At 45.3% G+C, this 22472-nt stretch overlaps 2 protein-coding genes and 1 long non-coding RNA gene across 4 annotated transcripts; 2 read left to right on the forward strand and 1 right to left on the reverse strand.

Annotated features, from left to right (window-relative positions):
• The first annotated feature begins 4943 nt into the window (after positions 1 to 4943).
• On the forward strand, positions 4944 to 12733 carry RAMAC (RNA guanine-7 methyltransferase activating subunit). 2 transcript variants are annotated; one of them, XM_026000461.2, is made up of 4 exons: positions 4944 to 5109; positions 5559 to 5607; positions 8665 to 8843; positions 9571 to 10769. In XM_026000461.2, the coding sequence occupies exons 3-4, from the start codon at positions 8674 to 8676 to the stop codon at positions 9755 to 9757; spliced, it is 357 nt and encodes a 118-aa protein (XP_025856246.1). In that variant the 5' UTR covers positions 4944 to 5109; positions 5559 to 5607; positions 8665 to 8673; the 3' UTR covers positions 9758 to 10769. The 2 variants fall into 2 exon arrangements, with proteins under 2 accessions (XP_025856246.1, XP_072593524.1); XM_072737423.1 differs by having other exon boundaries at positions 5003 to 5109; positions 8634 to 8843; positions 9571 to 12733.
• A 1811-nt stretch (positions 12734 to 14544) lies between these two features.
• LOC140595478 (uncharacterized) lies at positions 14545 to 21151 on the forward strand. The gene is made up of 2 exons (XR_011997119.1): positions 14545 to 15766; positions 20077 to 21151. It is a non-coding gene; the product is annotated as an uncharacterized lncRNA (long non-coding RNA).
• C14H15orf40 (chromosome 14 C15orf40 homolog) lies at positions 17346 to 22162 on the reverse strand. Its single transcript, XM_026000452.2, has 4 exons — positions 21995 to 22162; positions 21470 to 21590; positions 19500 to 19627; positions 17346 to 18258 (listed from the first exon to the last, which is right to left on the reverse strand). Exons 1-4 carry the CDS (start codon positions 22106 to 22108, stop codon positions 18163 to 18165), a joined length of 459 nt encoding a protein of 152 aa, XP_025856237.1. The 5' UTR covers positions 22109 to 22162; the 3' UTR covers positions 17346 to 18162.
• Between the last annotated feature and the right edge of the window lie 310 nt (positions 22163 to 22472).

Genomic DNA, 22472 nt, shown 5'->3' on the forward strand with positions numbered 1-22472 from the left:
GGAGACGCAAGGAATGACGGCAGGAGCACAGGCCAGAAGAGCAGGGTGTGCACTGACCAAAGACACAATGGCCCTAAGACCCTAGAATACCCAAGGGGGAAGTGGGGGCACAGGCACACTGTAGGTCTGGGAGTGAGAAGTCCAGGGAATGGAGGCCCAAGTGTCAGCTTCATCAGTGGAACAGAGAACAAGGCAAGGAAAGTACACCTGGGGACATGGTGACTTGCAGGACGACCACTGGTTCACAAACTGCCCCGCCCCCAGCCCCCTAGCACTGAAGGCAGGGAGGGACCAACGGAAGAGGGTGGCTGCTCCATATCATGGCTGGGGGGCACATTTAATATACATGGGAGCTTCCATCTGAGGCTGGTCCTGGGAGGCCACAAGACAAGTGGATTTGCACACTGCCTGCTGGCTCTCAGAAGTTTGCTGAAGGCCTCAGTGGGGTTCAGTCACATATTCAGGGCAGATGATCTCCAGGTCTCCCTGTCTGCAGGCTGCGTCCCTGAGAGCAGCTTAGGCCGTGGGAATGGTAGACAGGATGAATGCTGCATGGCTGAGGAAGAGGCCAGGAGCTTTCATCCTTATTCCCTGATGTTTTCAGGGTTTAAAACAGTGCCTGGCACCTAAGAGGTTTTTCAAAAGACATTGGTTAAATCAGTGAAATGTGTCTGAAGGTTCTAGTTCCAGTTCTGCCACTGACCAATTCTGCGATCTTAGAGAAGTCATTTCCTCTCCCACAGCATTAGTTTAAAGAAAAAAAAAGTAGGGGCACCTGGGTGGCCCAGTCAATGAGGCGTCTGCCTTCAGCTCAGGTTGTGATCCCAGGGTCCTCGGATGGAGTCCCTGCATTGGGCTCCCTGCTCAGCAGGAGTTTGTTTCTCCCTTTGCTCCTCTCCCCCTACTCACACTCTATCTGTCTCTCAAATAAAAAAACATAATCTTTAAAAAATAATAAAAATTTAAAAATAAAGTAAAAAAGCATTCAACCAGATAATCCTTTTCAGTACATCAATATTGATTTTATGTATGCTAGGAACCATAACACAAGGCAAAATGGGATGTCATAAATCAGAGTGCAGTGGATAACTCACCATTTCTTGTCTGCCAGCATCTTTTGAATATCCTTCTTCTGTTTAGAGGATTTACCATCTTGAGTCCTGTCTCTACCAAAAGGAAACTAAAAGCTCACTTACCCAGCCTTCCTTTCAGTTGGGAACCAGCCCTATGATGCAGGTCCTGCCTGTGAGATACACCTTCAAGAAATTCTTTAAACGCAAGGAATATGAGGCAATAGGTATGTTGTCCTGGTTGCATTTTTTGGTGGGGAGGCTGCAGGAGCGGAGTCCCCAGATGGGGGGAGCCTGTGTTGTGCGGCACGATTTGTGGAGTATGGAAGGGAAAGAGGAAAACGTGTTCCACTGTGGAGAAGAGCGAGGCTTTGTGAATATCACAGCCTTGATCCAAACCCTGCTGCCACTTACCAGCTGGGCCCTTGAAACAATTGCATAACCTCTTGAACCCCAGTTTCACCATCTTGAAAGTGGTCGTTATCCAAGGTCACTCACAGCTGCTGAAAGTAGGAGTCTTTAGCTTCTAGGATTAGCCCGGGACGTCTGTTGCTGTGTTTTGCCTCTTGATCACTTGGTCGATATGAGCCTTGAAATTATGGGTAAAATTAGTTTAATTTACAGAGTTGGTTGAAGATAAAACACTGAGATATAACACCAGTAAGAGAAAAAAAGTCAACTAACACAAGGCAATCTTTTCCAGACGTATCCACAGGCCTAAGGACATTACTATTCAGCTGATTCTTGGTTTCAACTCAGGTTGTGATATCCTGGTGGTGGGATCTAGTAGCCCTGCATTAGGTTCTGTGCTCAGTGGGGAGTCTGCTTGAGATTCTCTCCGTCTCCCCACCCATCCCATCCACTCTCTCTCTTTCTCTAGGGAGGGTAAATAAATCTTTAAAAAATATAAAATTTTTAAAAGATTTTATTTGAGAGAGATAGCAAGAGAAAAAGCACAAGCAGGGGCATGGTAGTAAGAAGGAGAAGCAGACTCCCCACTGAGCAGGGAGCCCAACATGGGACTGTAGCCCAGAACCCTGAGATCATGACCTGAGCCAAAGGCAGACACTTCACCAACTGGACACATCACCAACTGAGCCACTCAGGTGCCCCAATAAATCTTAAAAAAAAAAAAAAAAAAAAAGAATATAAAAAAGCTAATGGGCAGAAAGTTTCATTTGAAAATTGGTTCAAATACCTAGAGTTGGGGATTCCTGGGTGGCTCAGCAGTTTGGCACCTGCCTTTGGCCCAGGGCGCGATCCTGGAGTCCTGGGATCGAGTCCCACGTCGGGTTCCTGGCATGGAGCCTGCTTCTCCCTCCTCCTGTGTCTCTGCCTCTCTCTCTCTCTCTCTCTCTTTCTCTAGGTTTACCATAAATAAATAAATCTTAAAAAACAAAACAAAAAAAAAACCCACAAAAAAAACCAAATACCTAGAGTTCACAGAAACTCTCAGAAGCATAGGAGCTCCTAAGTACTTACGAAATTAAAGAAATAAACTCTTTCCTATGCAATTCCTCATCACCTGGAAATAAAGCCATAAGAAACTCACAAGGAAGCCAGCAAACCTGGTCTTCAACCATCCTCCTTTTTCCAGCTATCCCCCCCTGACTCCTCATACCAGGTGGGGAAGCAGTCTTATGAGTTTCTCAAGTGTTACACTGCTGCCATGTATTTAATCTCTTCAAGTTTGTATTTCCTATTCCTGCCTCCTAAATATGGGTATTTCCTGAGGCGTAGGCCTTGGCCTTCTGCTCTTCTCTATAAATACTTTCTCCTTTGGAAAGATCATATACACTGATGGTTTCAACTGTTGTTTCTTCACGGATGACTCATACACTTACATATTTAGGCATAACCTCTCTTTTCTCCAGCTTTAGTCCTGTATTCCTAATATGCCCTTTCAAATTCTACAGATCTTTTGGAGCATGGAGTTCATTTCTGTTTCAAAATCAATTCGCCCTAGGGGGCGCACGGGTGGCTCAGTGGTTTAAGCCTTCTACTCTTGGTTTCCACTCAGGTCCTGATCTCAAGGTTGTGGGATCCAGCTGTCAGCTCTGTGCTTGACGGAGTTGGCTTGGGATTCTCTCTCTCTCTCTCTGCCCCTCCCCCATTCGCACTTTCTCTCTCCCAAGTAAATAAATTTTTTTTAAAGATTTTATTTATTTATTCAAGAGAGGCAGAGACATAGGCAGAGGGATGCAGGGACTCGATCCCAGGACCCTAGGATCGCCAACTGAGCCAAAGGCAAATGTTCGACCACTGAGCCACCCAGGTGCCCAAATAAATAAATCTTTAGGGCAGCCTGGGTGGCTCAGCGGTTTAGTGCTGCCTTCAGCCCAGGGTGTGATCCTGGAGACCCGGGACGGGTCCCACATCAGGCTCCCTGCATGGAGTCTGCTTCTCCCTCTGCCTGTGTCTCTTCCTCTCTCTCTCTCTCTCTCTCTCTCTGTGTGTGTGTGTGTGTGTGTGTCTCATGAATGAATAAATAAAATCTTTTTAAAAAATCTTTAAATAAATAAAACCAACTCACCCTATGGCTATCCCATCTCAGTTCCAATTTCCCAGGCTTACAGGGCTGCAGTCTTCCCTGATTCCTTCTAATCCTTTTCCCCCCACCATCCACTCTGTTACTAAGGAGTGTGCTACTCAGTTATTGTAACCTTGCTGTTTACCTTCTCACCTTTACTATCCAACATGGAGACTACCAGAGCTCCTCCTCCCTACTGTCCTATTCGCCTTGGCTGGGTCAGTGTTTCTAAAACATGGCTTGGAATGTCCACAGCTCATCAATTCCACATTCACTGAGTTCTCCCTTTGTGGAAAGCATGATGTGACACATTCTAGGATGCAGAAATGATGAAGGTCTGCTTACAGTCTATTGGGGGAAGAGTTGTACACAATTTTAGTTCAAAAATAGAAAGCAGTACTAACTGAATGAATGAATGCATGAAGAATGGCCCAGAAAAGTATAATGGACATTCGGTAGGAAAGACAACTTATTTCTAGATGGAGAGGCCACTTGATCTGACTTTAAAGGACAGAATTTTAACATCTTAAGAAGATGGGGCGGGAAGGCAACTCCAAAGAGAAAGGAGGAGCACGCTCTAGGAAGGTAACGGTAACTCGTGCAGGAGGTGCTTCACACGGTCTGGCCACCCCACGGGAAGGGAGGAAGGGGGACAGCAGAAAATAAAGAGTTTTGAATCCAAGTTAATCAATGTGGCCGTGAGCCCACAGGTGCAGATTTCTGATCACCGCTGCGCTGGCAGCTGGCAAGCCGGGGATGCTGCAGGAAGGACATCTGAGCGGAAAGCAGCGCGCCTGCTCTGTTCAGGGGAGGCTGAGAACCGCCTGGGGGAGGTGCAGGCAGCGGGTACGCAGAGGGCACGGACGCCAGATTCCTGCACAGGCGGACTCGACAGAACTTGGCCACGGGGGGGTGGGGGGTGGGTGGGCAGTAAACGGAGGGGGGTGGAATGGCATCAATTACGGGCCTCCGGGCTTCCAGGGGGGCTGGCGGGCGTGCCAACAAGAGGCGGCGCACCGTTTGGGAATCCCGCGCCGGTCCGCCCGCCCAGGGGCAGTGAGCGCCGACCGCTCCGTCCGACGCGCTCCTCCGCGGCCGGCCGGGCTGGAAGCCCTGCGCTCGTGCCCGCCGCCACCGCCGCCCTCTTCCTGAACGCCTGTGCCCGCTCGTCCCCACCGGTCCCCGGCGCCCAGCCAGGGGGCACCGCGCACACACACACACACCCCGACGCCGTGTCCCGCCCGGGGGGCGCGGGCTGAGGGCGCACCCCCGGCATCGCCCCTCCCGCGGGCCGCCGGCCACACTCCGCACGCAGCCCCCTCCCGCCCTCCAAAGACGCGGAGGGACTCGCACTGCGCGCCCGTGATCTCGCGAGACCTGGCAGGCCCGCCCCCGCGCTTGCCCGCCGGAAGCGGAAGTCGGGCGAATGTCGGCCTGCCGCCGTAGTGGCTCCGTTTCCTTGGAGAGCTGAAGTAGTGGCGGATCCTTTGGCCGCGGTGTAGGCCAGAGGTGGGTGCTCCTGCGACTGCGGCGGGCCGGCTGCCCGAGGGGGGCCGCGGGGAGCCGAAGGGCCGCACGGAGAGGGGACCCCTCGGCCTGCGCCTGCCCTGGCGTCTGGGGCGCGGAGGCGCTCCGGGAGGGAGCGGCCGGGCCGGGCCCTGGGGGCGGCCTGGGGCGTCTCCAGAGCAGCGGTGTCCGGCGTCGGTCGCCCGCACCGGAGTTGCGTGCGGTATAACTTATAAACTAGAAGTGCTGCGGGACGAGTCCGGAGGGTTGAGCCCTTCCTCCTCCCCTTCCACAGAGAACGTGCCCGGTTCCCCTCCACGCTCCGAGGGGCGTGCTGGTTCGGAAGGCCCCGCGGGGCACCGAGATCCAGCCACCGCCCCACCCCCGACGCCACACACCTATTGAGGGTTTCCTTCAAGGGAATCAAGTGGGTTTTTTTTTCTCTCCCACAGATCGAAACAACATAAACATTACACGTTGCAGCTGCCTCAGATTGCTGGGGTGAGTAAAGCTCAGATCCGCCAGAATTCTGTTTAAATCTCATTCTCACTGATGAGCTGATGAAGGTGTCTGTTCACTTGCGGGAAGGCATCGCGGAGAACATGTAACAACAGAGGAGCATTGTTGCGTGCCTTATACTTTTCGTTCCCCGTCGGGGGTGGGGGGATATGGGTCGTCCTTGTGCAGATTCCTGGGATTCTTCTAGATCCTGGCACGATCTTCCTTAGCTGAATTTATGACCCATCATCTCTTGGCTTTGAGGGTTTGACATCAGTTTGCCGATCCTGGACACCCTGAAAGCCTGAGGGCAGTAGCCTCAAGGAGAAAATTTCTGGGTAGTGCTTCTTGCATCCACACAATACTCCTGGTTTAGTTTTGTTGGGACGAGGGCAAGAGTATAAATATTGGCCTATGTTTTGAGGGATTTGGAGGAAAAACTAAAGAAGCTGTCTTTGGCCATCATGTGTCTTTGTCAAAGGCTTTTACTGTAAATTGAAGTAATATGGGAAGAAAAATAATTTTAGGATGTCAGACAGGAGGGAAAGATTTGGTTTTAAAGTTTTAGTGTGATGATACATATGTCCCAAATCAGAACATAGGCTTTAGGAGTCTTGAGGCAGAGAGCAGAAAGATGAAGTTTGGGTTAGGAGAGGCAGGGATGGGAGCACTGACGGCTGCTTGGCCAGGGCAGATGAGGGGGCAGGGGGGGGGGGGCTGCCTACAGAGTCCTGGTTGAGCTGGCTTCCAGGTCCTAGATAAAGATGAAGTGAGTGAACTCTCTGTTCCCTGGCTTCTCAAGGATGAGGCCTCTTGTAGCCTAAGCCACATATTTCTCTCTCAGGATGTGGGTGCAGAAATACTACCTGAATGAATCCATACTTGGCCTGGGGAACCCAGCTGAGAATAGGTTTCAGGGTGTTTTTGGCCCTTAGACAGTATCTATAGTTATATAGTTATATATTTTTCATTTTGTTACAGAGCAGAGTACATTGGATGCCTTTATTTTTTTTTAATTTTTTTAATTTATTTATGATAGTCACAGAGAGAGAGAGGCAGAGACACAGGCAGAGGGAGAAGCAGGCTCCATGCACCGGGAGCCCGATGTGGGACTCGATCCCGGGTCTCCAGGATCGCGCCCTGGGCCAAAGGCAGGCGCCAAACCGCCGCGCCACCCAGGGATTCCATTGGATGCCTTTAAAGTACCCTCAACTTCAGTAGCTAGTAGCTGTTCATTTAAATGCCTATTTGCCTTTCCATTTTCATGTCTCTCCTGTATTTTCAGTCTTTTTTACTGGTTTTCTTTTTCTATAAACAACCTCAGGCACACTGTCCTGGGAAAAACTGGAGATAATCTCCCAGCAACCCCTTGGCTCCTGCGCTTTTTTTTCCCTCGTGTTCAGCAAAGCTGCTTGAAAGCCTAGTCTGTAATCTGTAGATTTCTACTTCTTACCTTCCAGTTACTTCTCAATGAACTACAGTCCTGCTTCAATCCCTAGTACTCTTAAAATAATCACCTCCTAATGGCTAACTCTAATTAATTTTCTCTTCTTGGTTCTATCATTATGCCATTTAACACAGAGGACCATACTATCCTCTTGCCTTCTGTGGGGAGCTCTCCTGGTTCTTATTTGTGTGTGTGGTTTTCCCCCTTCTTTATCTCCAGCTTCCTCATAGGTCCGTGTTCAGGATTCTGTTCCTTCATACTCTTCTCATTCCGCATTCTTCCTGAGGAATCTCATCCATTCTTATAGCATTAGCCACCAACAAATTGCTGATGTTGCCCACATTTATCATCACCCGAGTCCTCAGTTCCAGATAGGTAACTTGGAGTTGGCTCTCCATGTGGATGGACAGACCATAACTAACTTCAGACAGTATCCTCGCCCACGCTTCTTTCTGTGGTACCTATGGCACCGCAGCACATCCAGTTATTTGGCTAGAAGCCTGGAAGTTATCCTTTATTCTCCTCTCTTCTCCCAATATCGAATTAGTGGTTAATGTCTCCTGGAGTTCTTAGAAAACTGTGCTCAGTGTTATTGCCGCAGATTGAGCCCTCCAGTACCACAGTAATCTGCCTTTGGTCTGTCCTCACTAATCTCTTCTTTTTTTTTTTTTTTTATAATTTTTTTTTAATTTTTATTTATTTATGATAGTCACAGAAAGATAGAGAGAGAGGCAGAGACACAGGCAGAGGGAGAAGCAGGCTCCATGCACCGGGAGCCCGACGTGGGATTCGATCCCGGGTCTCCAGGATCGCGCCCTGGGCCAAAGGCAGGCGCCAAACCACTGCGCCACCCAGGGATCCCACTAATCTCTTCTCTACCTGTTAGAAGAAAAGTGGTCCTTCCTGATAGTTTGCTCTTTAGGTTTCTCTGCTTAAACCACTTAGGTTTAGGACTCCCCCTTTCCTACCAGGATAAGTGCAGAGTTGTTTACATCGAACACAGTTTTTCACAGTTCAGTCCCTGCCTATTTTTCCAACTTTCTTTTTTTTTTTTTTTTTTTAAGATTTTATTTATTCATTCATGAGACAGAGAGAGAGAGAGAGATAGAAAGAGAGAGGCAGAGACACAGGCAGAGGGAGAAGCAGGCTCCAGGCAGGGAGCCAGACACAGGACTCGATCCCTGGTCTCCAGGATCACGCCCTGGGCGGAAGGCGGCGCTAAACCGCTGAGCCACCCGGGCTGCCCTCCAGCTTTGTTTCTTGACTTTCACTGTTTCTCTCTTCGTATTTACACCGCATCTGTCTCAGACTAGACTGAGAGCTCTTTGGGGATAGAGACCATGACCTATTTTTTTTTTTTTTTTTTTTTGAGACCATGACCTATTGTTCATCTTTGTATCCCAGGCACCAGTTAGCACAATGCATATATTATAGAAATATTACAGAAATTAAGAAATACTGAATTGAATGTTTAAAACCATTTTAAGTTTAAAAGTATACAAAGACTTTTATGAATACCTTGCCTAAAATTAGTCATTTCTTAGTTTTTCACTGTCTGGTGACAGAGTCTTGTTTTTTTAAGAATTCTCATAGAAACATTAAAAACTGTACAGAATTTCAGAATGACAGACACTTCTGAAGCTGTTCCCAATTTTGAAGAGATGTTTGCCAGTAGATTCACAGAAGATGACAAAGAGTACCAGGAATACCTGAAACGCCCTCCTGAGTCCCCTCCAATCGTTGAGGAATGGAATAGCAGAGCTGGTGGGAACCAGAGAAACAGAGGCAATCGGTATGTATTACTCAGGAGACATGCAGATACCTGATGTGGGAGAGGACAGCTTTAATCCGTGAGCCCATAAGGCCAATGAGGGCAGGGACCAGTGTTTCTGTTAAGTATAGTATACCTCATGCCTGGTACCTGCCTACACACAGTGAGTGGCTGATACATTTTGCTTTAATATTTTGTCAGCACTGTTTATTTTTTTCCTTGTTGTTCAATTGTGTATGTGTTTTAATGTTCTTTCTTAAAATGTTCCTTCTGTGGACTAACATTTTATTTTCTCTGCAAATATGCTATACAAACCTAGAATCTTCTACAAAACTTGTGCTGGATTCCATAAAGAAGGCATTGTCTTTGGCTTTACTTTAGAAAGAAAGTTACACAATGGAAATTTCATCTATTTAATAATTCAAAGTAGATAAAAGGAATAAATGACCATACTGTTTTTGTACAATCAAATAGAATTGTTTGATTCAAAACTATCATTTTGTGGGTTTTGTGTTGTGATCTTCCTATTTCTCTGCAAAGTGTATCCAGTATAATACTGGAAGAATGATTTAAATCTTAGGGAAGTTTTGAACAACTGGGGCTGTATATAACATTCTGCGGAGAAAAATATTTTTTTACTCTCTTTTTTACAGAGTATTAGACTGAGAAATAAAATGCACTGGAATAGATTTGTCATTTGTGTTACTTAAAGAGGAAGTATAAAAATCTCTTTGTTTTGTTGTTATAGGTTGCAAGATAACAGACAGTTTAGAGGTAGGGATAGCAGACGGGGGTGGCCAAGTGACAATCGATCCAATCAGTGGCATGGACGATCCTGGGGTAGCAATTACCCACAGCACAGACAAGAACCTTACTACCCCCACCAGTATGGACACTATGGTTACAACCAGCGGCCTCCCTATGGTTACTATTGATGGAATATCAGCAGCTCTTGGTAAAACCATTTCATCTGTTAACATGACAAAAGTTTGTATCTTCTGTTGGTCATAGTTTTACATGATGTTAGAAAATTGATTATTAACTTTTTGGGACTTGTGACTTAAAAAAAAAAAAAAAAAGAAAAATCTTACCGGAGATGTGATGGTTCAGTATGCCCCTAAAAAGGTTGTGGATTATATTGCCTGACTTCTACCTCAGATTCTTCTGTTTCCTGGCTTAATAGTGCTTTGAATTTGGTGTCTGTTTTCCTTGTTTGACCTCCAGGAGTTCTGTCTTTGTTTTACACAGAAATAAAAACTTTAAAGTAGAAAATGCTTGATTCTACTTTGTAAGGTAAGGAAGTATCCATATACTCAGATGTGCTCATTCCTAAATTTTTACAGAGGTTGGTACAGTCAGCTCATGAATGTACAACTATACTTACTTGTATTGTACGTAACATCAGCAGTTAAAGGTAAAACAGTTGTAGATGCTTCTTTTGGCTTTTGTTGTCATGACCGTGGTACTTTATCATTACTTATTCCAGGTATGAGTCAGCTCCACAATCGCTTTGGTCTCTTTTTTCAGAGGGATATAAAGAACAAAGTGGTAAACTGAGGAAGGGACCCTCCTCAGTTTCAGTGTGAGGAGGTGGCGAGATTGGGGCACAGTCATTTCATTGCAAACTGTAAGGTTTTTGCTAACTTAAACGAAGCAGATCAGAATTCACATGTTATACAAAAGTCTGTGTAAATGTTGCCCCTTCCTTTTCTGTAGTATGTATATAAGGCTGCATTCTGACTACTGACTTTTCTGGTATTTAATGTACCAATGACTTGTTTGTACGGTATTATATTCACTTCCAAATGTGCACTTTTGCTGCTTCCTCTTGTATGAGTATAGTGATGCTATAACTTCCTTTTAGACTGATCATTTTATTCCAGATCACTTTAATGGCCATTATAATGGTGTAATTCAAATAAAATACAAGATTAAGCAATTTCTCAAGTTTTGGCAATTAGAGCATCCATTAATATGATGAACCTTCTGAATTTTTTTTTTCTTTTTTTGCACTTTCCATCAAATCTGTTGAAAAGGCTTATTTGGCTTAAGAGTAGTATTAAGAGTAGAAATGTCATCATAGGGAAAAAGAATATAAAGGCAACTTCCTAAATCTGCCTTCTGCTGCCTTCTCTCTTAGGACTCCACTCTAGGCCTTGAGGTTAACTTCTCCAGGCACTACTTTTCCATGCTTGGGATCCAACTCTCCCCTCCACTCCTCTTCCTGAAGAGCAATCCTTTCAGGTAGCTGTTTGATTGGAAAGGATCTAATAAATCAGGTCTTCACACTAAGAGGTATATAAAATTTTAACAATAAGATAAGGGTTTTCCCTGTATCCCTCTAATTACATCAGTAGGCATAGTGCTGTTACATCTTTATCTTGATACTATAGATAGCCTAGAGAATTAAGATTGGCTTCACTGTACCCCAAGATCTTAAAAATAATCTTGTCAACCAATAAAGCACAGTACTAACTTGCTGGGATAGTAGCTGGCCACAGCTTCAGAACAGGATCCTGAAGGTCCTCTGCTGTGCCAGCTACTCGCACTAATTAGGGGGACCCATGGGTACATGGGGCAGGGTTGGAGTGAGGGATGGGTCTCAGGAAGCCTCAAGGAAAGGTTATTTTCCTGCAGTATTTAAATATTTTAATACTGATACAGCATGATCACAGATGGCTTGAGTATCAGCCCTACTTGAAAATATGAGTCCTTTGAGCATGAATTATTTCTGCATTCTGCATGAGTAGCCTCTGTGGTGGTGGTTTTTTGTTGGTTTTTAAATAGTCACCATTAGACTCCCCCCATATGCTAAAAACTGAGAGGAAGTAAAAGTCATGGTTTCTACTTCATGTGGGAAAGACAAAGTAACATTTTTTAAAAAATTAAAGATAATTTAAAAGAAAGTTATAATAGTGTCAAATGTAACTAACCTCAAATAGTCTGTTGTAATAGCCTAAAGCATTAAGCATAAGGAGTCCTGGCTTCCACTCCTGTCCTTACTAAGTGTATAACCTTCAGAAAAATTAGTTAAACATGGAGCTTATTTGCTCTCCTGTAAAAATGAGGCTAATACTCACCCTGCCAGTCTTCACAGGGTCCTGATAAACCTAAGTGACCAAACATACAAGTGCTTACGATAGAAACTAGAGCTTCTGACTATTAACCCCCCAGGGACACATAACTGGTACCATATAAACATCTGTTGAACCAATGAGAGGGAATTTCTAAATTGTAAAGCACAGTGTAGATCTAAAGGATGTCGAGTAACTGATAGAAGATAAGGTAGGGCAGGAGACTTTGAGAGTAAAGATTTGTGATTCTTACATGAATTAGTATATGAATTAGCAAAAGAAGAAGAAACTATATCCTTCAAAATATAACATTTCAAATATCAAAGAAAATGTATGTAAATATTGAGCTAAAATTAGTAGCATTTGCTGTTTGGAAATTGGCAATGATTTAAAAATGTTAAATGCTGATTATGGAAACACCAGGTTAATATCCTTTTGAGACCAGCTTGCTGGAGACTTAAGATAGAAGGGTTTGTTTTTTTTCTTTCTTGAGTGCTACAAGGATTTGAGGTTATCTAAAGTATTCATAACCATGGATCACAGCTCTAAGGATAGTTTGATCTCTTGAAACCAGACAGGAAAAAGACATCTTGTGAGATTTCTAGAATGATTTTGGTTTTCAAATTTGCATTCCTTATAATGCTCAACAGACAGGATGTAATTTTCTCTTTGTAATTTAGGTGCCTAAAGGAAAATCTAGAACTTGATAGAATTAAGAGTTAAGAAATATCAGCTTTTAGTTTAGAATACTAAAATGGAAGAAAATGATCTCTTGGCCTGAACACTACTGATAACATTAATTCTGGATTCTAATAAAAGCACCACACTGTTTCTGAAGACCGTTATTTTAACTCCTTAAAAATTTTTCCTAGACCTATCCTGTTTGATTCATTCAACCCAAACACAGTTTTGGCTGTTAAGGAAACCTATGCCCCTGGCCTTTGCCTTCTAGTTTTTGTATCCCCAACAAGTAGATTCAAATAGATTATACCACTGGACTCCAAGGTAGCCTTGAGCAAGCATCTCCTCCTTTCCAGAAGTCTAGACCTCTACTAGGACCAGCTTTTGAGGAAAATAAGGACAGTAGCAGAGATCCCTGAACCCATGGACATTCTGGGAGAGAATGGCCTGGGTCCTGCTGGCTAGCTGGGCTCATCAGTAGGGCTACATAGCTTCAATTCCTGTACCACTGCTGAGGCTGCCAGGTGCCTGAGAAACATTCTTATCTGAGGAGTTGGTTACCAATGCCCTCAGACTGGGAAAGTGAAGATAAGCTGTGGGTAATACCCCCCATATTTTAAGATTTATAGGATGGTATGGGAGAACAGGTTAATGAAGAGGACAGGTCTTCCGCCTAAACTGCTAACATCTAATCTGACTGCCCCTTGCAGAATTAAGTGAAAGCATTTACAGAAAGTATGCATCATGGGTATCAGCTGTGCCTCCAGAAGTAGAGTGGGATGTGGGGGGACCTCTGGGCTGACTTGGGTACAAGAAATGCAGCTCACAGGTCGTTCCCCAGTGTCTCCATGGGCTGATGGGTTAGTTGGTGTTTTCATTCCTGTCCCTAATGGACACACAAAGCCCCATGTATTAATTACCAGTTAGAAAAACCAGTTTCTCTGGGTTTCAGTGACTTCTCCTGAGACAGCTTCAGGGGATGATGTGATGATGATCTCATGGTTTTTTTCCACTGCCAGTGCCTTTAACTCCCTAAAGGATCTCCAGCCTTTGTCTGAATTACATAAATAAAGCTGCTCTAATTGCTAAAGCCCAGAGCTTTTTCACTTGAGTGTTTGCTCATTTTAAAATGTATATTTGGTGTGCATACAAAATAATGAACATTATAAAAGTGAAGCACCACCAGTAGGAAGAATCTGCACTCACCCTGCAATTATAGCCTGTTGTGCATGCTTCTCTTTTACCATGCCAACACAAAGAACTGTAAACTTTATATACATTTGTATTTTTCCTTTTTTACTAAAGTGAGATTGTATATATAAATATATACACACACATATATTATTTTTTGCTCATAATATAATAGACATCACTCCAGGTCAGTAACTATAGATGAAAAATTAACAGCCTAATACTCTATAGAGTGGATTTTCTGTTCTATAGGTAGACAATTAGTGTTCCCCCTTTTTTGCCTTTTTCACATTTTTATGTGTTCTATGAGGTATTCTCCAAAGTAGTATTAGGTTAAAACATCTGTATTTTGGGGCCACTGGGTAGCTCAGTCAATTAAGTGACTGCCTTTGGCTCTGGTCATGATCCTGGGATCTTGGGTTCAAGCTCCAGCATCAAGCTTCTTGCTCCTCAGGGAGTCTGCTTCTCTCTCTCTCCCTCTGCCCCTGCCCACTACTTGCCCTCTCTCTCTCTCTCTCATATAAATAAAATCTTTAAAAAAAAAACACACAAAACCCCCCCTGTATTTTTATTGTCATATTTTCTAACTAACACTTAGTAATTCACATTCCCATTAGTAACATACGAATGTACATGTACCTGTCTCCCCTCTTCCTTCCTAGGACGTCAGTTGTTTGTCTAGATGTCTAGATGGCCATGGGCTTTTTTGCTTTTGAAATCAGAGAACTTTACTAGGTTTTATCTCCTTGTCAATCATTCTTTGTCAGTGTCTCCCCTGCCCATCCGCCCCGGGACACTGCACTTCTTATTCTTTAAAATAATTTTTTTTTTTTCAGTATTTTCTTGATTATATCTTGAAATCTTTGTTCAATTTTGGGGGTTCCTTTTCAGAATCTCAATTATGTCTGTGTTGACTTCCCTTTGCCTGACTTAGCCTTGTCATTTTCTTTCTTTGCTCACCTTTCTCTATCCTGGCCTCCAGATTGTCATATTTTCAGCCTCTTCTTTGTTGTTTGCAACATGGCCTTTATTTCCATTATGCTTTTTATTTTTTTAAAAGTTTGAGTAGCCACATTTCAAGTGCTCAGTAACCACATGTGCCTAGCAGCTACCATAATGACAGCACAGTTTGGGAAGAGGACTAAAGGCCTGGAGTTCTGTTGACTTGACTCCCTTATTCTCCACAGTTCTCCAACCCTCCAACGTATCTCTAGGGAAACGGAAGGCTCTGAAACAATCTGAAAGCCAGTGTGATAGTAAAACCACTTCTGGAGGAGTTCTCTGTAGAAATGACCACTGAGTTTATAAACTGTGCTGCCAAGTTTGCCCAGACTGTTTGCCCATACAAGGGGATTGGCTGGGCCCTGGGGCACACAGCTAGAAAAGGATTACAAAATGCTGAAAACTATCAATTGAATAAGAAAGACTGTCAGAGGAACGCATGTGTGGGCAGAAGTTGGTGGTCTTCCCCAAGCCTAGAGAAGGGGAGCTCCTGTGCCAGGAAGTGTCCACATCCAGTGTTATCCCAGGAGAAGGGATGATGAGATAGAGTCTATCTCAGATGGTCATAGCTCCTCTGCCCCACCCCCTAATTTCCTGGGTTCTGAATCCAAGCATCTTCAAATGATGACTGGCTTCTTGAAGAGATTTCCCAAAGCAACAGAATGTACTCACTAGAGGAACCCACTATACAGTCTATTTGGCAGATGTGTCCTTCACTCGTATTAATAACCTGGCATTGTGTTTAGAAATTAATCCCTTGCCAATTTTTCAGCGTGATTGCATTTTCAAAGACACCAACTAAATGGGATTTCTGAAAGCTGCAGAATGAAAGGAGACACTCGGGGGCCATGCTGACTCCACTGAGGTACTGAGCTGGGACCTCCAAGTACTCAGGGTGTTTACCACCTCACTGGCCCACACTCAACTCAAGGAATGAGGGGATAAGCCTAAGAAATGTCTCCAAGACCAGACGAGAAGGATCTGTGACACTGACTGGTAGGTACTAAAGAAGACATTTCCTACTAGTACTGCTCACTTCAAAAGGAACGGTTAGTCCCTTCAAATTGTGTGGCTTTCTGCTGTTGCGTTATGGTGCCACCTCTTGGATGTAAATTGAAAATCTAGCTTCTTAAAAATTTTAGTCTCTAGTTACATTAAAAACCTATAGTTGGGGGGACATCTGGGTGTCTCAGTGGTTGAGCATCTGCCTTGGGCTCATGTTGTGATCCCAGGGTCTTGGGAATGAGTCCCACATCCAGCTCCCAACAGGGAGCCTGCTTCTCCCTCTGCCTTTGTCTCTGCCTCTAGCTTTCATGAATAGGTAAACAAAATCTTTAAAAAATAAAATTAAAAAAATAAAAATCTGTAGTTGGGGTCACAATGGGTTTTTAAACTTATATTCTGTATTACAGCTCAGGAAACTACTTAACCAAATCCCTGGAATCTATAAAAGGGGGAGGGAGGGTATGCTGGCAGCCCACAGCCCAGAGAACTGCCTCCTGAAGTTTTTAGCTGTTTGGAACTTTAAACATTGCAAAGTTGCCACCTACATCTGTTTCTCCCCACCCCCTAGACACCAAAGGAGTGGGGAGAAGCTGAGAGCTTTTGGAAAATACCAGAGCTTTTCTGAGTGGCCTCTTTTCCTGCTGGAGGGGGTAACGTGGACATGAAGCCTAGAGCTGTTGCCTTTTTGCCTCTGTGAAGGAAATAGGACCTAAGGATGTAACTGGCATTGCAAGCTAGTGAGTCAGGGGAAGGAAAGAAAGGGATCCTTTATGACATTACTGAGCTGCTGCATCAGACTAATCCCTAAGTAAACCCTACCTCTGAACTTGCCAGGTATCGGGCAAACAAATCCCTTTATTGTATAAGCCAGATACAGCTGGGTTTCTCTTGTCAAGGAAAGCATCCTAACCGTGATCCAAAAAACATAAGTAAAATGCCTTTAGAGCTAATACATTAGAATGTATAGGGAAAGAGTAGGAAAAGTTTTGAAGCCAAGACCAGGTACAACAGAAGCACATTTGGAGGCAGTATGGCTTGATGGTTAGAAAAGGCGGCAGTGAGCATAACTCATGTTCTGTCGTTAGTGTTGGCTGTGATCTTGGGTAATCCAGGTGACTCTTGTCCTTGGTTCCTATCAACAGAGTAAGACTTGTACTAGATGACTGTTTCCCAGCTCTTTCACCATCAGTAGTTTTTATTATTGGTCCTTCTTGGAGATTTTGTATTTTATTTTATTTTTTTTAATTTTTTTTTTTTAATTTTTATTTATTTATGATAGTCACAGAGAGATAGAGAGAGAGGCAGAGACACAGGCAGAGGGAGAAGCAGGCTCCATGCACCGGGAGCCCGACGTGGGATTCGATCCCGGGTCTCCAGGATCGCGCCCTGGGCCAAAGGCAGGCGCCAAACCGCTGCGCCACCCAGGGATCCCGAGATTTTGTATTTTAAAACATTTTGTCTACCAGTACATTTTCTCACATACATACTTAGACAAAAGCACACATCTGCTTTGATTCTGATCAGCAAAGATAATGAACTTATTTATCTGCCCAAGTCACTATAATTTGCATTGGATATTTAAAAACAAAGTATTTATTATTAGCTTCTGAAGCTTTAATGTAGATATGACTTTTTTTTTTTGTAGATATGATTTCTGATAGGCCTTTACAAATACTGAAAGTAGCTTCCAGGCCCACTTCTTTTAAGGATCTTTGGAGATTCATAAGACCTACCAGTTTGAAGACTGTAAGTTACAATCCAATGAGGACGAAAATTCAGTGACTTCCCCAAAATACTTAACATTAAATTATAAGTCCTGATTACTATTTACTTTTTCACAAAATGCTCCATAGAGTTTTAAAAAGACACAAAAAGCATTTTTGTATTTAGATAAGCCTTTTAAAATATAAAATAAGACCACAAAGCAGTGTGACGGGTTTTCTTCTGTCACTTGTAAACTCTAGAGAAGGGAATCCTCAGAACACTGGAAGTGCTGTGGAAATAATCTTCATTTACAATCAGGATAAACTGCATTCAGCCAGGAGTCAAGGGGTCTTGGTTCTAGCTGCCATCCTGTACGATGTGATCCTGAACAAGTCTCTCAACTTCTGGAAGCCCCATCACAGGATGAAAGGGGCTTGAAGATCCCTTCCAGCTGTTCCTGTGTAATGCGATGAGATCGGACTAATGTTCCAACCTGTTTGGGGTCAGGGATGTTAGAACCTGAATTGAACAGAAGTACTTTTTAAATTCCTGCTTCTTTTTTGAGTCCTAAATTTTTTTTTTCATATTCTTCCACGCACTGAAATATATTTTCCTACTTAACAGGCTCTTCACTAATAGCAATTAAAAAAGCTTCTCAAGGATGTATTTCTCATAACTTGCTTTTATTTCTTCTCGACTTGTTGCTTTAATTTCTCCAAGATCTCTTCAGCAGTTGTGGATGCTAATAGCTTCACCACTTTTTCACGAGATTTACCACCCTGGACCAAAAGGAAAAAATGGTGTCAGGATGACCCACTGAACATTTTAGTGCTATTAGAGACAGCAGAGCTCAGCTGTATCCATCACAGCTGTGTCTTTAGGGGGCTGCCACAGGTGGACTAAGCTATTGCTTTCTCTCAGTCATTTCTGGATTTCTGGTCTAACTGAAGACTCTCTTAGATTCCACCTTACTACTAATGTGTACAACTCTCTAGGGTTTTTACCTTCATACATCGATTTCTGTAATAAAAACTGGCATTAAAATTTCAAAATGAAGAGAGTCCAGATGTAGAATATTGTATTTTTAAGTACTTCTTTGTTTAAATTAAAAATGAAAAATTATTTGTAAATTACCAAACACTGGGGTTTTATATAAACTTTGTATAAAAATAATTCCAAATATAGAACAAATTGCTGTTCTGTCACATTTCTGAAAACTCCAAAAAAAAAAAAAAAAAACCAGAAACAAACACAAATGCTGTAATTCCACAACCAACTGAGCCGAGGGTTTCATTTTAAAACATCCTTTAAAGGAGGTAAGATCTGAGCAAGGATTATCTATAGGGGTAGAAAAGTGGGAAGTGCCTTTCAGGCAAATGTCAGAGTGTGTGCACCGACAGAGAATCAGAAATGACCTGCCACAGGTGGGAGATATATTGAGGGAAGTGGCCCAATGGGAGAAATTTTTAGATGCAGCCTTTTAACCAAAGACTCTGAATGCCCACTGGAACCTGATCTAAAGAGTGTATCTCTAGAAGCATAGGTGGATCTCACTCCTGCAAATAATGTTTCAGTAAGTCTAGAGTGATGCCCAGGAATGTGTGTTTCAGACATCATTCCCAGGTGATTCTGATACCCACACTTACAGAAAATTCGTAATACTAATGATTTCATCTGGCTTTCTCTCTTCCTAAAGGAACCCTTTCAGATTTGTCAGTATGGTGATGACTTGAAGGAAGAGACAAGCAAGATCAATCTGACAGCAGGTACAGGGATACATGTAGGAAGAAAATGCTCGAAACAGTAGCTAAAGAACACGTACAGAACATGGTCAGTCCGAGTAAGGATCAGGGCATCAGGAATGAAGACTACACAAAACTCACACATTTAGTGATTAAATGAGAGTTAAAAAAAAAAACAAACAAACCCTAATTTTTCAACTACTTGGAAAAGAATCCATTTTTATAAAAGAATGGCTAATGTGTAATTATCGAAGCTGTTTCCAGAGAGAGAGACTTACCTTATCCAAAACCACATCACTCTTCCTGAGCTCCAGGACCTTGGAAAGGTACCGACAGAGCTCGGCATTAGCCTCTCCTTCTGATGGGGGAGCTGCAATGGCCACGCTCACGGCTTCTGCTGTCACATCTGGAATGAAATCAGTGAGGACTGTATCCTTAAGGAGCAAGGATATTTTGTAAAAGGGTTTGCAGTTGCCTGGCACAGAGTGGGTTTTTCACTGATAACTACTGCATGAAGAAATGAGCAAGTAAACTACTCCCACTTGAAGGAACATAAACATGATAAATATGCCTCCACCGTTTCAGGAAACAAAGCCAGAGAAAACCGACATTTACCCTGCCCTGTGGACCAAGACAGGCCTAGTGTCCCGTGCCTTAGGCAACTAGAAACTGCCCAATTGATAGGAAGAGAGAGCCCCAAGGCAGGACCAGGAGCTGGTGTGAATGGGCAAGTTCACAGGTTCTGTCATCAGGAAAAGGAGTCCTGAGCTAGATTGAGCTTATGTGGAATGCTGCTTAATGCTTTTATTTATTTATTTATTTATTTATTTTTAAATTTTTATTTATTTATGATAGGAACACAGTGAGAGAGAGAGGCAGAGACACAGGCAGAGGGAGAAGCAAGCTCCATGCACCGGGAGCCCGACGTGGGATTCGATCCCGGATCTCCAGGATCGCGCCCTGGGCCAAAGGCAGGCGCCAAACCACTGCGCCACCCAGGGATCCCTGCTTAATGCTTTTATAATACAGCATTTAAACGTTTACATAGCACTTGGCACAACCTGCCTCTAGTTCTCCATGGTTATTCTGGAGAAAGAGAAATATGTACTCAAAGGAGCTTGCAAGTGAGCGTAAGCTGGTCCCCATGTGGGGTCACGCAGCCATTTTCACACACTTACACCCTGTCCACCTGAATGGCGTGGCCACAGAATACACAAGCACTAAGTGGCACAACAACCTACCTCCTGTCCTGTCACCAATTCCAGTTCTAAGATGTCCCCATTTTCCACACTTCTGTACCTTTCAAATGCACCTACTGTGTCTCACAATAGGTGGGAAGAAAGCATTCATGTGGATTATCTTGCCAGTACACAAAATACTTGTGTACCTTCTGGCTGACGGCACCTGGGATTTAATGACACGACATATGCCGAAAGCAGACTGTCCACTGGGACTCCTCAGAAAACGCTGGCCATGGTGGGTGCAGCCCACACACAGCCAAGCTAATATGGCCACTAGCACAAATGAGGCCCAACACCCCAATCCTGAGAATTCTCAGGTCTTGTTTTCAAAGTATAAAAAGAGAAAAGAGAAAGACCCTCACAACAATTCAGATCAATGGTCCTCAAACTTCTTTCCCTACCCAGAATACCATCCCCACCCCCACCCCCACACAAGTTCCCCTGGACTCCCAACATGTACAATAGATGAAAACACAGCTCCTCCGGAGCCCTGCCTGTTGACCGACCGGCGTCGCACCTAAGAGATCTCTGAGGCACCTTTGGGCTCCAGGGAACGGACTGAAAGCCTCTTAGTCCAGTACCCCACCCCACAGAGAGAACTGGGCCCAGGAGCTGATGACCAGAGCGCTCAGATACCAGGTTTTCCCTTCCTCCGTGGGTCGATGGTCATTAAACTCAACCAAAGTGTCTCTTCTCTCTTTCTCTGGCCAATGCCTCTAGTTCTGAAATAGGACAAACTAGTTAATTCTAGGCTACCCATCTGTCTACATGTGCTCTTTCTAAAGTACCGTATTCTAGAAAGCATACTCGGTATGTTTTCAGCATCGTATGTTCACTTTTGACACTGGATTTACACCTTTACGTTAGAATCTAGAATTTTAAAATGGGGAAGCGTCTAATCCCACGTGCGAGAAGCACACCGACTGGACCGGATCAACTCTGAGCTACCCCAGGCAGAGGGAGGATGGAGGGGGCCCCCGTGACTCCCACCTCATGTCCACATATACCTGTCACAGCGTTTTGTTTGGACCCTGGCTTGGCGCGGATGGCTATGGTGACACCACCTCTGGGATCCACCGTCACAGGGCCTAAGGAAGGAGGTGGTCTCTCTGGCTCCGGGCTCTTCCCCTAAAACGACAACCACCACGCGACAACTTGACGGGCTAGGGGATGCCTTCCCACACGTGTGGCTCCCTTTCACCGTTAACCAAGACGAGCCAGTCGCGCGCGGGGATTTCTGGCCACCGGGAGAGGTTTCCCGAGCGTTCGCGATCAGTTCTCCACGAAGCCCTCCGATCCGCCGGGTGTCCCCGCCGGCTGGGAGGCCCCCGGCCCGGGCTCCCCGTCCTCGCACCTCCCGCAGCACGCGCTGACCAACGCCCGCGAGCCACCGGGCCGGAGGTGTGCGTCCGTGGGAGCGGAGGGGACGGGAGCACCGGCCGGAGGGCGGCGGAAGGCCGCAGCAGCCCCCGCGCCCCGCCTCTCTCCCGCGCGCCTCCCACCCTCCCCCTGCCACGGGGCTTGCCACCGGCCTTGTTCGTCGCACCAGCCTTCTTGGGCATCTCGGCGCCCAAGGGGAGGCCCGCGGAGGCTCTGGCCCCGCGTCCCGACTCGAGCCGCCTCAGCCCGCGGCCTAGCCGCAGCATCCCCGCGGGGGAGCCGGGCGGCGGCGGAGCGGCGCCGGAAGAGCCCTCTGCGCCTGCGCACGCGGCGGGCGGGAGCGGCCTGGCAGGCCCGCGCCCCCGCTCCGGCTCGAGGACGACCCCTCCCGGCCGGCGGGAGCGTGGCGGCTCGTCCAGGAAGGCTGGAGAGTGGGCCGGGATCCGTCCGGGTAGTGACGGCCCTACCCCTACCGCACCCCTCACCCCACACAGCCGGAGGAAGGCCGTGCTACCGCTGGTCTTCTCTTTCCTCGGGAGTAAAGGGTCGCAGTGAGCGGCGCGGCTAGCCCAGGGCCAGGAGCGCGCCGGCCCCTGCTGGTCGACGGAGCACCCGCCCGGTGCCGGCGCC

This window comes from Vulpes vulpes, chromosome 14 (genome assembly GCF_048418805.1).
Source record: "Vulpes vulpes isolate BD-2025 chromosome 14, VulVul3, whole genome shotgun sequence".
Classification (NCBI taxonomy): Eukaryota; Metazoa; Chordata; class Mammalia; order Carnivora; family Canidae; genus Vulpes; species Vulpes vulpes.

Bases quoted from the DNA above. Each gene is read 5' to 3' on its own strand.
- RAMAC (XM_026000461.2), top strand. From the start codon at position 8,674: ATGACAGACACTTCTGAAGCTGTTCCCAATTTTGAAGAGATGTTTGCC. The intron at 8,844-9,570 runs GTATGTATTACT...TTGTTGTTATAG, and splicing joins CAGAGAAACAGAGGCAATCG to GTTGCAAGATAACAGACAGT.
- C14H15orf40 (XM_026000452.2), bottom strand. From the start codon at position 22,108: ATGCTGCGGCTAGGCCGCGGGCTGAGGCGGCTCGAGTCGGGACGCGGG. The intron at 19,628-21,469 runs GTATATGTGGAC...ATTTCATTCCAG, and splicing joins CAAACAAAACGCTGTGACAG to ATGTGACAGCAGAAGCCGTG. The intron at 18,259-19,499 runs GTAAGTCTCTCT...CTTTTGGTCCAG, and splicing joins GTGATGTGGTTTTGGATAAG to GGTGGTAAATCTCGTGAAAA.